At 32.6% G+C, this 15,953-nt stretch overlaps 1 protein-coding gene and 2 non-coding genes across 6 annotated transcripts in view; 2 read left to right on the top strand and 1 right to left on the bottom strand.

The window, feature by feature from the left end:
- Positions 1–15,953, top strand: part of LOC111418615 (multiple C2 domain and transmembrane region protein) — a 214,862-nt gene that overhangs the window by 91,255 nt on the left and 107,654 nt on the right. For all 4 annotated transcript variants that reach the window (XM_071197280.1, XM_071197281.1, XM_071197279.1 and 1 more), the window contains exon 3: positions 1,930–2,080. In XM_071197280.1, coding sequence (XP_071053381.1) covers positions 1,930–2,080 — 151 coding nt within the window. The remainder of the gene's footprint in view (positions 1–1,929; positions 2,081–15,953) is intronic.
- Positions 1,598–1,671, top strand: TRNAN-GUU (transfer RNA asparagine (anticodon GUU)). Its single transcript has one exon. It is a non-coding gene; the product is annotated as a tRNA-Asn (tRNA).
- Positions 6,177–6,250, bottom strand: TRNAI-AAU (transfer RNA isoleucine (anticodon AAU)). Its single transcript has one exon. It is a non-coding gene; the product is annotated as a tRNA-Ile (tRNA).

The following is a 15,953-nucleotide window of genomic DNA, read 5'->3' as shown; positions in this document are numbered from 1 at the left end:
GGTTTATCTGTCAATTTTATTGCTCTATATACAGGATGTCCCGTTAAGCGTACGGAGCGGCTGTATCTCGACAACGGTAAGGCCTAGAGGTTTGGGAAAAAAATCCTTATAAGCAAAGTGGGCAAGACAAATAGCTGGAAATTATTTTGAAATTCGACCCATAGGGGGCGTAACTGCCATAGAGAAACATAAAATTCCCGCTATCTCAGAAAGTTAGACGATGAGCTATAACTTTGACAACATCATTTAGTAGCTTGGATAATACCGCATCGCTTTTGTTTTGCGATATTTCTCATACCTGTCATAATAAGGGAGGGGGAGGCCAATGCGTTTTCAAATGTTTACATTTTAATATGTCGTGGACCGTTCAACCGATTTGAATATTTTTGGTCTTGTTTGAAAGAGCATTACATGCTCTTTTAAAAGACTTGTTAATCGAAAGTTGGAACGAATTTTTAATGAAAAAATCTTAGTAGGCTTTGCAATCTTTGTCATAAATATTTTTGACGTTTAAATGTCAGTGGTTTTCTTACTATTATTATTGTTTTATTTAAAATTTTAAAACGTCGAGTGAACGAGCGCAAAATGCAAACTTTATTTAAAAATTAATTTGAAAAAAATAATAATAGTAAGAAAAACACTGACATTTAAACGTCAAAAATATTTCTGACAAAGATTGCAAAACCTACTAAGATTTTTTCATTAAAAATTTATTCCAACTTTCAATTAACAACCCTACAGCTTAACAGTTAGTGTTTGCTTAATTATTTTTTTTCTCAGAAATTATTAAATTTTAGAAGAACATCAGAGAGACAAAAAAGTTTTAGAATAGTTTTATCTATCTAACTGAAATTTTTCCAATGTATTTATCATCTTCATAAAAAAAATCTAGGCATAAATTGAACGGGGGTGGTTACGTTTAGTAGTTTAGAAGGGCAGGATGAAGTACAAATAAGGTCAAAACGTGCGCTATTATGAGTTAAACATATTCCCCAAATTTCATTTTCCTAGCGTTTATAGTTTTTGAGAAAAGCAAATTTAACCAAAATTTTCCGCCATTTTTGGAGGGGTAGCCCATGGTTAATATATCAAAGTACCCTTAAAATTGCCTGTAGAATCACCCCCTGAAGTTTGGGCAGTTTAAAAAAGTTGCCCATATAATGTTTTATTTATAATACTCCATCTTTGATAATAAGTGAGATATTCACGATTGTCGTTTTCGTAAAATTTTCAGTTTTTGCCGATAGGGCGAAAACAAAAGACGATAGCTGTTCGGAGTTTAAGGCATTAGCATTTTCTCGAAAAACGAGATCATGACATGTAAGCTACTTTTTATCTATCTCTTTTAGTTTCGGAGATAGCCTATGCGGACAGCGAAATTTGGACACCCTGTACTTTATGTTACAAGAAAATGTGACAAATATGTCAGGAATAGGAACTGGATCAGTAAAGAGTATTTTTACCTTAATATTAAATATGTACTTAATATTAAATACAAGTGACTTATAACTATGAGAAAATTGAGTGTAGACCATTTTAAATTTTTATTTTTTTGTATTACTGTTTGTGTTAAATTTATATTAAATATACGCACACAGCCTCCGTGGCGCAATTGGTTAGCGCGTTCGGCTGTTAACCGAAAGGTTGGTGGTTCGATCCCACCCGGGGGCGATTATTTTTTTTTCAGTCATCGTAAAAAAAATCGTAAAAGCGCCCTGAAGTATTTATTATATTTCTCCATTCAAAACCACTCTAATATTTTTTATTTATAAAGCGTGTTTTAATCCAAATGAGATTAATAAAATTTGCGCCCGCAGGCGTCGCGCTAAGCATGCGCCATACACGATTTTTCGATAATCTCTGACCGCTCGCAGTACACCTATCTAAAGCATTTCATCGTCGTTCAAGTTCGCGTCGGTTGTGTTGCAGAACCGTTGGGGCCACGGGAAGCACAAGGAGCGCGCCAGGCACAAGTCTCCGGGAAGACAAGATTCCACCACCGATTACGCAGCAGACCTTAGCAGTGATCATAGTACACCAAGTACGCAAAGTCCAAGACATAGATTAACAACTTGTACAGGTAAGAAAAAAACTTTTTTTGCATTAAAACTTTTCAAAGTTAATTTTTGTACTAAAATTATTTTCAAAGAAACAATGTGTTTATAATATTTCAATTTAGGAAAGGATATTTGCGTCATTAGAAATAACATGGAAGTGCTATATATAGAAATATGATAAACGTTCGTTTTTGTATTGATTTAACTTCGAAAACTAAGTATGCAGAAACTTTGAAAACGTTTCATTTCAAATGTAAAGTTTGAAAGGATACGTACAATTTTAGATTCCAAATATGCAGTCAAAGAATGCATAGGAAGAAAAGTCAAGGGGAAGGGTCAAGTGTTTCTCTCTTTACAGTTCACGTCGTTAGTTGGTACGTTCGTGCCTTTGTCGATTGCCTTTGAAAGGAACTCCTAACTCAACTCAATTTGTTTTTAAACAATAGCAGGAAGTTTGGTTAAACTATAAATTGGTTTATAGATCCGAAATTAACTTTACAATTTAATTAGATAGTATTCTAGAGAATTTCAAACAAAGTTGTAACTTAGTTTTGATAACATGTATATGTTTATTTTACTTCAAACTTACAACAAATTTTCTTTTGTATCTTTATATAAAGTTTTAAAGAAGTTTGTACAAAACGAATCCTTCAATAACCATTATATTTTTAGAACACCTTATTATAATAAATTCATTTCACTTAAATTTCCAATGTAAATTTTAATTATCTATATCCGGAAGATTACTCATTTTAATTGATACCTTTCAATACTTGTTACAAAATGTTTCTGCAACAGGATATTGGGGAGTAACCGCTGGCCTATTTTCAAGTTTACGAGATCGATATCGCGCTTGATACAATTCAGAACTGATCACTCCTGATTAATCCGATCCGGTCTATGCAATTTCACTCATTTTGCCATTAATTAACCTTCATAAACACGTGGTCAAAAACTTACATTAAATACCGAGTGGGGTCCAAATGTACCCCAACATTTTTTTGGCTTATTATTATTTTTTTTAATGTTATAATTAGGTAATATTAAAAATAAAACACATTCTGCTTATAAAATGCATTGATAAATAAGTAAACGCATTTTGAAAAAATAACTGATTGCACCGAATACAAAACTTTCGAGATTTCCTGTCTTTACTTCTGTCGCATAAGAAACATCGCTGCTTTCTGCCAATAACGAGAACAGGTTGTTCGTTCCTTACGTTTAATTCTGGCAAAATGGTTAACATGGATTGTTTTATACTGGAATGTAACGACTTGTCAGTTTGGTATCTACGAATTATGTTTTTCCTAATTAATTCTTGGCCCAACTCCAACAAAAACATTCTTCTCCTATCCAAGCGATTTTTTTTTCCAATCTGGATTTTTCAACATCCAAAGTTTATAGGCGTTGATGCCACCAATCATCCAGCAGATGAAAAAATATTGCCATCGGCCACCGATTACTTTTTCTTTGTGTCGTAAATTCCTTCGCTAATTTATCTGTTGTGTCCACTGCACCCTTTGTTTTATTGTATTGTAAGATAATGTCTGGTTTGTAATCAGTTTTTTCTCCACTTATTTTGTCATCGTTATGTTCTGTCGATAAAAGAATATCTGCCGCATTTTTTTTTGGTACGTAGGAAACTAATGTTTTATTTTCCATAAAAGCAAACATGCTTGAAAAGTCTTTCTTATATCTTGCTGGAAGTAGTTCTTTTGGAATATAAGGTTTATTTTTACGCAGTGTACCACACAAGGTAAGGTTTTTATCTAAAAGCTTATTAGCTAACTCAATACTGGTAAAAGAGTTATCAGTAGTTATTCCATATCCTGAAGATAAATGGTTTACCAGGTCCATCACTACCCTTTGTCCTTGGCCTTTCTCCGGTTTTTTTCCTACTTTGCCTAAAATTATTATTCTGTAATAAAAATCTACATTTCTTTCATGAAAAAACTTACCTAAATAAGATTGCATATTCGCTGTATATGCCGAACTACAATCAGCCAGTGCCCAAATTACGTACTTGTCCGGCTTACTCTTCATGTAAACCCGAAAAAGAGCCTTGCCTCGGATTTCTTGCAATTACATTATGTATTTATTTATTTAATCATCCAAAATAAACAGGGTTTCCCCTAATTACAGATTTCGGAATTACTACATAATAATTAAACAAAATTGAACTAAATGTTAAACTAAATTAAATATTAAACTAAGCCGTACTCGATTTGTAAGCAAACAATAAAAAAGCAAATAAGTAAAAATAAATAAAATGAAACAAAATAAAACAATAACATAAAAACAGAACAGAGGAATGGAACAGTATGCGCGAAGAATTATGAACTATAATAAGATTCTATAAGATCAGCCACTGCACTGGGCGGTTGCAACGTTCATCACAGACATCAAATTCTTTTTTACTGTTTTTACATCAACGCCAAATAGTGGGATGAAGGAAGCCATAGACAGTGTGTTATATAACAAGAGAATTCTAATAAAAGGAGAATTTCTTCTGAGTTCAGTGGTAAAGCGGGGAATGTAAAATAGATTTTTCAATCGTCCACAATATGCCGGCACGTAAAAACCAATCTTTTCCAAGATTAAAGGTGCATCTATTTTATGATTTAATATTTTACATAGAAAACAAAGCGATATGATTTTCCTTCTAATAGATAACTTAGTTATATCAAATAATGTACGCGCAAATTCGTACGATCTGAACCCGATAAAGGCATTAAATTGTTTGTAATAAGTATACCGAATAAACTTATTTTGAATAATTTCGATTAAGTTTGAATAAAGGTCTGATCCAAGATCCCATACAATTACCGCGTATTCTAATTTAGATCGCACCAATGAATTGAATAATAATTTCAACGACTCCACATTTGAAAAACTGTAAGCATTTCTTATAATAAATCCTAAGAGTCGAAGTGCTGCGGAAGTTATGGTTTTCACGTGCTCGGCAAAGCATAAACTGTTGGTAAAAATAATACCTAGGTCCCTCTTTCTGACAACTGATTTGTTACAAAACCATCAAAAACATCTCTGGTTGGGGCAAATTTATCAGTGACTTTTCTTTTTTCTCTTGTTTCAAAATTGTCGAATCTTAGAAAATACATAATCTGTTGGAATCTGTTGCGAGACAAGGCAGATGATACTAGAGGCCGACATAAAGTTGGATCTTGGCTCCATAGTACACATATTGGCTCTTTAGCAGCGTGCCAGGCTCCAAAAATAATAAGCAAACCAATAAATGCTTCTAGTTCTTCTTGCACAAAAGGAGAAAATCCGTCTCATTTCTCGCATAATATGATTCGGCTTTTCTATTCGTCTCCGATAAAATCACATCCATAATATCTTATGAAAAAATAGGTCAAAAGCTTCTTTTATGGTGGAAAATTGGGAACTATATCTAGTCAAACCTGGAGAAACCTTTTGGATATTACATTTTCGTCTCTTGATCTTCGTAGTAAAAGGAACCTTTGCACACACACATCTTTAGACGAATATATTGGATGATCGGTTTAAAAGTTTACTGACGGGCCAACTTCATCTACAGAATCTGTCGACTCATTTTCCCTACCACTAACTTGTAAAACGTCATCTATCTCATCAGTTTCAGTCAGTATGTCAGTCTTCTCAATACTACAACTTGCACCATCCTGTAGTGCTAAATCATTAAAGTAAGTGTCGTAATCGTCCGTTTCTAATATCGCCAATAGTGCTTCGTCAGTTAGCTTATTTTCATTTCGAAACTTTCGTAGTTCTCATTTTTATAAACGTGTACTTGACAATCACTGTAAACGTGAAGCCAAGAAACGGGGAATCCCCGTCGTTTGAACAATTTGGGGTTTATTTGTACCTCGGTTGGTTTTTAACGTAGGCAAAATTTATATCTGTCGTTACATACCGAGCAGGGTGCAGCTGGACCCCAAGCAACAAAACTCTCTATAATTAGTTACAACATTGTCTTTAAATATTAATATTTAAAGACAATGGTTACAATAAGAAACATAAACAAAATAAATAAATTTATTCAAAATTTTGTATACCAATTTAGATATATATTTAAGAAACATAGCTCGAGGGAAATTAAGAAAAAAAAAATATTTTAAAAAATGGCCCATGGGGGGATCGAACCCGCGACCTTCGCGTTATTAGCACGACGCTCTAACCAACTGAGCTAATGGGCCGCCGGATTATTACAGTTTTGTTCATTTTCATCAGATTGTACAGTGTGTCTGTAAAGTAGCGACCTGTATATTCGCTGGTTCAGTTTTTAATCGGGAAACGTTACTAGGACGTAGTACTTGCCCAAATAACACAAGTTTTTTATATAAACGTAGGGTCGCAACGTGTCAACGTTGAGCCAAAAATTTACATTTTGTTTTGTAATTTGGCTGTAAGTAAACCGTAGAATTTGAAACTTTGTACGTATTTACTACTGATTAAGACCTTATTTTCAAGCATACATTAAACTCTCCCAGCACCCTCTAAAGGGATGAAATTCGCCACCCCCTTGTTTTTTTTTATAAGAACTTTTTAACGCTGTGGAATATTAACTTAAAAATATTCCACAAACAGTGCTGTTGCGGATCATAACGAATATAAAGAATTAAGAAACTTTATGGCTCGTGTTATTCGACACGAAAAGCGAGCTTATCTTAACTTTCGTGTGTGTAGACCGGGGGATGCGTCCTCAGATGTCTGGAAACGTTTACGAAAGACGCTACCAGAAAGCTTATTTATTTATTTATTACATGTTCGGGATGCATACAGAGCATTCGGAGCATAGGGAGAATATCTCCAACAAAGCATCCTGATAATACCGAAAAATTTACATAAAAAAAATTGTAACATAAACTAACATAATTACAACAATAAAGCGATCTACAAAACATCCGCTATACGTTAGTTAGTACACATTCTCTGAAAGAGCGTAAAGAAACGTCGAAGAGAGATACATGGTGGAAGCCCTGGTCATAGCAATTAAGAATTCGAACTAATGGCGAGTTTTGATAAAGGTTGGTGTCAGCTATATTAAGGCGAAATGTGGCATTGTAACGTGTAAGCTGTTGTGGTACATTGAAGCTCAATTCAGGCAGAAGATCGGGGGCATCCAGCATGCTATTAACAAACTTGAAAAGGAAGATCAAGTCAGAAACAATTCGACGTTGCTGCAGCGTTACTTCAATGATTGTACTTAGCGCATCTAAACGTCTTTTAATTTTCTCAAGTTCTTCTGTTATCCACTGGAAATGAAGATGATCATTAGATTATAAATTATATTATCATTATAAACGGTTTATGGAAAAATCCCTGAAATGGGTCTCAAATTTTAAATTTTTTCTGTCATTTTTAAACGAATTATGACATCATCTATATTTGTTTCAAATGGCAATCCCCCATTTTTATTACAGAATATGAAAGAGGATTTTTTCTGAATCTAGTACAGTCAATATTAATATTTGTTACATAAATATAAAATAATATAAATTTTCGAGAAAAATTACTTCTAATTTAACTACTTCAAATTTCAATGATATAATAAAAATAGCAGTAACCATGAGTAACTATGGTAACCAATTATTTTAAACAATTTCCTAAGTGTCATAAAGGGACCGAAAGTGGCGGCCATGTTGAAAATATTTTAGATCGAAAGTTCCGAATGAACAACCCATGCTACCAAACTTTCAAATCTCTACGAATAGTGGAACCTGAAAAAGTTACAACGATCCAGTTACGTGAGACATCCTGTATACTAAACTCTTATCTGAAGAGCTTCGTCAACTTTTATCTAAATCGCATTCTTTTCTCGGTTGTTAACTCCTTGGAGTGAGTCAGGGGTTTGTACGATTATTTCCAGAATCCTGGTTCGTTAGCTGTGCTATTATTTTCTTCTGGATGTTGTAGTAACGTATTCCGATCAGGATAAGGGTTAACGCTGTAGTTGCGATGATTACTGATGATATCGAACTCTAGGAACTATTTACATGAATCTTGTACAACTTTCGCAAGTTTTCAGTTTTTGCCGATGGGGCGACAAACGCGAATATCTCACTTATTAGCAAAGATGCACTATTATAATTAAAACATTGTATGGGTAACTTTTTACGAAGAATTCAGTGGCGTAGGTAGAATTTTTTTCGTATGCTTTATTTTCGAGATTTTACAAGTAACTTTATTTTTTTAAATACAAACCATAGTTGGCTATGACCTAAAATAATGCGTTATTTTTTTCTGATAAGAAATATATATAATTTGTTGGGTATATTTCTTATAGTTACTGAAGAGTTAGTAAAAATTTTTTGTTCTTTCTAAAACTATTACAACTCTGGCATTATGTGCTGGTGCTCCGTCATGTTGAAAATATATCATTTGAGACATATTTAATGGCAAATTGTCGACATAAGGCTCAATGTACTGTCTAATATATTGCGTTATCTACCTGAGCTTAAGTTTTCATGGTAGATACTATATGCCAAAATTGTATTATTTAAAAGGGCACACCATACATTGAACTCGAATCTTCCTTGAGAACATTCAAAGAAATACGTTTATTGTTAGAAAAGATATTCCCGCACTACTAACGGGAACTTCATCGGTCCAGATGTCATTTTGAACAAACAGCAAATTATTTAATTTTTCTAAATATCATCGACAAAATTCTAATCTTAGATTGGCATCTTCGGCACGTGAGTGATGAGTTACCTGCTCTTTGTATTGTTTACACTTATATTTCTTAAATATTCGGGAGCAGCGGCTTGTTGATGGCTTTATCGCAACTGAAGCCCACACATTGACTTCATCCTCCTGAAGGTCATTTTGGTATGTTTTTGCACGTGCTTTCCTGAAGAACCAAAAATCCATTAAGTTTTCTGCTAACCGACTGAAGGTTCTTGTGTGCGGTTGTTTTCTTTCCGGTACATCAGTAGCTACTTTTTATCTATCTCTTTTAGTTTCGAAGATAGCCTATGCCGACGAATTTGGGACACCTGTACAGTACTTCCAAGGAGTTTTAACTTTTGTCAAACTCTTTTGAGCTTCATTAAGGTTGGGTCCATATTGATCCTTTTGAGATTAATATCTTCTATTTCCCAATGAAGTTGTCCTGTCGGTCATATTTATTAGCGTTATATGGATTGGTCGATCCAAATAACGAATTGATGTGGCCATTGAGATATCTGGTCTTATTGTCAAGAAACATTCTTATGTTATTAATTTTTAGCTAAATGTTCTTTGGCTCTGGTTTTTAAATTATGCCCGTTTTGTCGTATAATTGTCGTAATTTAGTACAATTCTCGCAGGTGATTTTATAGAATCCACTTAATTCAAGACTGTCAAATTTGTAGTTGGTGTTAACTAGCAACTGACATAATTTACTATTAGATATGAAAGCTAAATTGATGTTTATTTTGTTTAAGTTTTTTTTTTAATCCATTAAGGAGGGGTTAAAAGGTAATGAAATAATGTTGACTTTTATAATGAGGGTAAATAAATCTATTAACTTATCTGTTATAGACATTAAAATAGATATTTTGCATTTCGCTCATATTAAAACCGTTGTTAAAGCCAACTTTTAGAATTTTCTTTAGTTCTATTATGTAATCATTAGTATTTAATAGGAGATTTATTAATCTATTAAAAAGAAATCTAAATGAAGCAAACTTGTGTTGAGTATTACTGTGCGAGAATTTAGGAATGATGGAGTCAGTGCATGTAGGTTTTCTAAAGATGTTAAGCTCAAGTTTGTTAGTTAGATTGTTTTTTGTTATCTCTAGATCCAAGAAATTGATTTGTAAATTAGATTAGAGTTCGGTGGTAAATTTTAAAGCGCATAAATTATTGATGCTGTTACTAAGTGCGGAAATTTTGCTCTGTTACCTTCGTAAACAAACAGGATGTCGTCAACGTATCTATAGTAAAACTTAATGTCCTTGTTGAACAAATCGTACTGTACTTATCAGTGAAAATTTTAGTTTCATAATAGTTAACGTAAATGTCAGCCAGAACACCAGATATTTGAGAACTCCCATATCGGGAGGCCGGCCTTCATTTGAAAATATTGGTTGTTGAAAAGGAAGAAATTCTGATTACAAACCAGCTCGAGGAGGTCGGATAAAGCTTTAATGCTTAAATACTGTTGAAATAATTAATAAAATATATATATATATATATATATATATATATATATATATAATAAAATAAATCCTTTTTTCAAATAACAACATAACGTAAAAACTACAAACTTTTTGTTATCATAACAGACGCATAAGTACCTATATATTTTTACTGATACATCTACAAAACGAAATCTAGTTTTCTTCTTTTCTGTTGAAGTTAATCCAATACTTCTTCGGGCGTAATTGTTATTGAAGAATAAATATACAATGGCGTTATTCCATTTAATCTATCCTCACTTATAGTATTTCTTAAATATGTTTTCAACAATTTTAGACTTGAAAATATTCTCTCTGCAGTAGCTGTGCTTACTGGTAAGGTTTTCAACTACGTATAAATATGAGGAAGGATAATCAAATCACAAATTGGTAATGCATTTAAAGGAGAATTGGGAAATTCTTCTGGAATTTCTGGAATTTTTTAAATTCACCAGCTGTAACAGGTTTTGCGACGACATCTAAATCATATTTATAAAATTCTAATGAAATTTTAATAGCTGCTCTTCTAAATTTTCAATTTCTAGTTCTAGTAATGGAACTAAACAGCCAAAGGCTACTAAGATATCTTTGTGTGCAATAAATGTCTTATCTAATTGTATTATGACGTTGTCTATGAATGGAATGAAAGGTGATATTTTGTAATATCTTCTGTAGTTTCTGTTTCAGAATTCGCTCTATTTCTTTGTCTAAGTACAAGTCTTTTCAATTGTTTTCCAAATATATTCCACACCAACTGGTTTCCTTCCAGAAATATATTGTTAAAAGATGTGTCAACATTGTTTCGCAGATTTTCTAGTTCCTTTTTTCAAATTTATCATTTGAAGTAATTTTGACCAAAAAGAAAAGACTTCCATTACTAAAAGAGACAACATAAATTCGGAAGAATTTAAATTCTCGATCTTTCCAAGTAGATATGTCCTTTAGAGCAGAAACTACGGACTCTAACAGATCTTTCATTGCAACAATGGACTCTTACCGTTGAATCCATCGGGGACACAGCTGTTTCAATTTCAAGGAATTCAAGGGATCATCCTAATTTGTTGGAAATATCATATTTGTAAATTAATCAAAAACAATGACGTTTTATTTAAATAAAATAAGAGAAACGTGACTATTTGGATTTTTTAATGTCAATAAATTGGACGAAGCTTTAGTTTATTGTTTGTTTTACATTCATGATTTAATTTTATTGTTTTTGACTTTTAATTTAATTGGAAAATTTGTATTATAAAGAGTAATATTTTGTCTGGGAGGGGCAAAAGAGGCAATTGCATGAATTGCAGAATACGCCACTGCAATCCAAAGTGTTTGTCGATTAACGATTTATATTGTCTTTTTTATAGGAATGTTAGCGTATAGATTTGTAATATCAAAAGAAATGAGTTTTGAATTCTTACTAAGCATCAAGTTTTTAGTTTTTTGTATAAGTTCGTGTGAATTTATAATATTGTAGCAAAATCTTTATTTAAAAATTGTAAGTTTCATGTTGTGGTATTATTGTTACCAATGATGGGTCTAATGCTTTTTTCTTTTTGTGTAACTTAATTAAACTCTTTATTATAGTGATTAACGGGTTCATAACGGAGGTGTTGTAAATGTTAATGTTGAATGGCTTTAGTAGTTCACAATTATTTTGATAACATTTCACGGCCAGTGTCAATTGAACTAAAATTAGAACTAAAACTAGAACTCACAATAGAAACTTTCGGGCTTTGCCGTGCATCCTTTAAGAAAAGGTTTGACTTTTTGGATGCCATGTTGCAACCTTTGAATCAGTTTCTGAAGAAAATATGTTATATTTTTTAACGCGCATTTTTTTGAGATAAAATTGAAATGTACAGGTGTCCCAAAATTGAAGTACCATGCTAAGTCGACATTTTTAAATAAGAACCCCCATTTTTTGTTGCATTTATGGATTCTACGTTAAATTCTGAGTATTTTTCTTCGAAAGCTTAGCGTAGCTGTCTTCGAAAAAATGACAGTTAAAAAAATACTGTTACTCATTTTATTTCGGGTAAAAGATAAAATGCTTTGTCTTAATATTGTAATTGATATGGAACAAAAATTTTCTACTTAATTAAATGTTGAAAGTGAAACCCTTCTTGTGCCTGGCAGTACCCCAAACGATCGATGAATTCTTGCTGAACCCTAGTAATTGTTTCGTGACTAATGTCAGCACATTCTGTTTTAATTCTGGTTTTTAAGGCGTCAAGCGATTTAGGTTTCTTGTACACAATATTTTTAAGATGACCCCATAAAAATAATCCAACGGATTGATCCTAAATCCTCAATTGATCCACGCCTTCCAATCCATCTGATACTGAGTGTGTTGTTCTCTCATCCATCTGGGATTTTCTTTTGCCCAGTAGTGACAGTTTTGTCTATTAACTTGTCAGGTTAATATGTGAAGGTAGATTCATCTGAGAACAAAATGCTTTCAACATGACGCCGAATTTATATGGCACATATCCATTAAGGTTTGATAAAATTGGATTCGTCGGGCCGGATCGTCTTTATTTAATTCATGTACCAGTTGTATTTTATCAGGATGTCACTTCTCTAATCGTAAAACCTTATGTAACTACAGATGAAGGAGGAATATCATAGATGCGATTAACTGACAGGTGGATTTTCTTCTAAAGCTAGTAAAATATTTAGTTTCCTGTCCCCGTTAATTACAGGACATCCTTTTTTAGCTTATCTTCTACAGAGCCAGTATCTCGAAACTTCCTCTCAATTTTGCTGACTACTGACTGGTTTATTGGTCTGTTGGGATACTCGTTATTAAATAAAACACATATCTCGCGGTGAGTTCACGCTCTATCACCATACTCGATCATCATAAGAATTTCAATTCTTTATATTGTCGATAAACGCATTGTAAGATTATTGGAATGCTGTTTATTAAATAAATCAAAGTAAAATTACTATAGAACCAAATATCACAATGAACAAAATCCCAGCCCTATCAGTATTATATTATTTCAAGTACAACTTTTCTGTGCATTAATTAGAGTTTTTCTAGTGTGAATGTGCAGAATAATAAGAAATTGAAGAATTGCTTTATGGTTCCTTTTTGCTTTTTCCCTTTAGCACTTAAATCTTACGACTTTATGTATATTCCGCACATTACTCAGCCATAATACCTTTTATGTATATTACCGAGTTACGTGATTCCGCCTTACTCGACGAATTGGCCTCGCCACTGGACATAGAAAATGGCTACTGGTTATGATGACTATGGTAATATATTCTGTATTCTAGTTGTTCTAGCTAGATAACATAAGATGGTTAATTAAATAGGAAATAGTACCGTAACTTTATGGCAACAGCACAATAACTTGTTTAAAGCTTATCCAATTATCGTTTGCGCAAGTATGTAAATGCATTTTCAAGAAACTAATTAGAAATAATTAGATTAATTAAGGAGAATGATAGATTCTCTAACAATCGATTGTTAATTGGGAAGATTCAACATTTCCTTTTGGAGGATAAAACGAAAAGTAATCTTGCTTTGTAGGCGATAACAAAGGTAAACATTGGAAATTTATAAGCGTGATATTTCTTAATATTCTGAGGAAAAAAGAAATTTAATGAATTTGGCCGTATCAGTAACAAATAATAAAGTCGTTTCTATATCTTTCAAAGAGGGGAACGATATCAAGTACAAATGAACATCTTTTCGAGTCGACTTCTTCACCCAGAAGATGTAATCTTGTGTAAGTATGAAGGAAAAGGTTCTTTTAAAGTAAAACGCTAAACTAACAAGTATCTGAGAAAAATACGTTCAAGTATCACAATACATCTACAATCCAAACGGAAACTCCACTTTAATACATTAAAACGATGCGGGCAATGTTGCTTTAGCAAATTTATTTTAAGAAATGTCAGTTTCCTAAATTTATTTTTACTTGTAGCTTGTTTATTGAAAAATTTACCGGTAGTAGGAACCCTAGAACTTTGTCTAGAGATGCATATGATCCAATTACAATCTTTGCATTTATGAATACATGGACCCACACTGAAAGAAATAGATTGTACGAATCGTATTATAGAAAAAATATTATACATGCAGCAATTCATTGTATTATATTCATTATATTTATTGTACTGTATACAATCTCGTCTCGCTGTCACATTTCGTAGTAAAGTATTATACCTTATAGTATATTTTTGGTGCATAGTACAATCCATTTCTCTCAGTGCATGCAACGACAGCTACAAATTTGTACCTTTGTTTTCCACCTACTTTACAAGTCAATATCTTCTTACATCGCAAAATTACAAAACTTCAAAGTATACAGACGTTAAGGAACCGAATTTAAAAAAAAAAAGGTTTATCAATTTGAAAGGAACGAACTTTCAGCTATCTAAATCCGGGTTTTGTCCGGTCAATATCTATCGGCGTCGGCAAAAAACACGCCTAATAAACTCAATACAGCTTTTTTATTTGGTAGGAACAAAAATTAAAGCAGTTTTAATCATGTAGAAAATTGTCTGTTCTTTCAATCGTTGCATAACAAAAATCGAATATGATAGTATTTGTAAAAACAGCCTTACCGGCGCATTTTTGGACCGCATTAAATCACTTTCCGGGTAATAACTTTCTTGTATGATACGGACAAAACTCCGAGACCCGTAGAATATATAGGAATTTTTTCGCTCTATGCAGTGATATATCAGTTTAGGTGGCATCAGTGCACAAGCACTTTCCCCCCCAAAATCTGCGAAAACCGCGTATAATTTCCGCATTTAAATGATTTGTAACCAGGTGATCTACTAAAGTTATATATCACTGCATAAAGCTGAAAATTTCCTATCTGATTAATAGGTACTGCTTTAGTTTTTGTTCCAAATAAGAGAGTTGTATTGTGAAAGATCAATCTACCGATTCTAGGTGTAGGGCTGTTTGACTGGACAATACCCGGATTTAGATAACTCAAAGCTGTATTCTTTTCAAATTAACAAACCTTTTTTTTAAATTCGCTTCCGTAGATGATTAAAGGAACTAAAATTTTCACAACTCACTACAATGATTTGAACTAAAAATGGAGGTGTATATAAAACACGCAATAAAAGTTATTTTAACTCGTTAGTATCCAGGTAATACACTCATAATTTCTTTGCAAAGTAATAGAAACCACATTGAGAAAGATTTTTTGTTAGGATTCTTTGTGGTTGCATTCTTTCAAAACTGATACTTTGATAACCATGGTCATTTCACGTGTCCAAGATATTATTCAGTTTTACACCTCCTAAATCGATTTTTATCATCAAAATATTTTATTCGATTTATCAATAGTGCTTGGTCTAAAGAAGTTATTAGCATCGCTATCTCTACTTCGGCATAGTATTATTTAGTATGTATTTAACCTGTACCTGTGGATTGTCAAACAGTTTAAATCGACAGTTTTTATTTTTTTTTATAAAAAAGCTCTCCACGTTCGAATTTTAAATATAGGCACAATAGGCACAACTTAGCCTTAAACATTTATTACCATTTTTCCTCATACAATTTTTTTCTTAATTATAAAGCACGGTTTTGAGAAAGAAACAAGAAACTTAATATCTAAATATTTTTCGTAATTATACCAACTCCGCATATTAATCATGTATCTTAATTGAAAATGCAACTTTATATTACAAAAGTTTGATACGTGTTCAGGTTCAATATTACTGCCAGATGACGTATTTAGTCCAAATTTGTTACGGATCC

Source organism: Onthophagus taurus, chromosome 7 (assembly GCF_036711975.1).
Source record: "Onthophagus taurus isolate NC chromosome 7, IU_Otau_3.0, whole genome shotgun sequence".
Classification (NCBI taxonomy): Eukaryota; Metazoa; Arthropoda; class Insecta; order Coleoptera; family Scarabaeidae; genus Onthophagus; species Onthophagus taurus.
The sequence above is the reverse complement of the archived record's forward strand: the minus strand, read 5'-3'. Positions and strand labels throughout refer to the sequence as shown.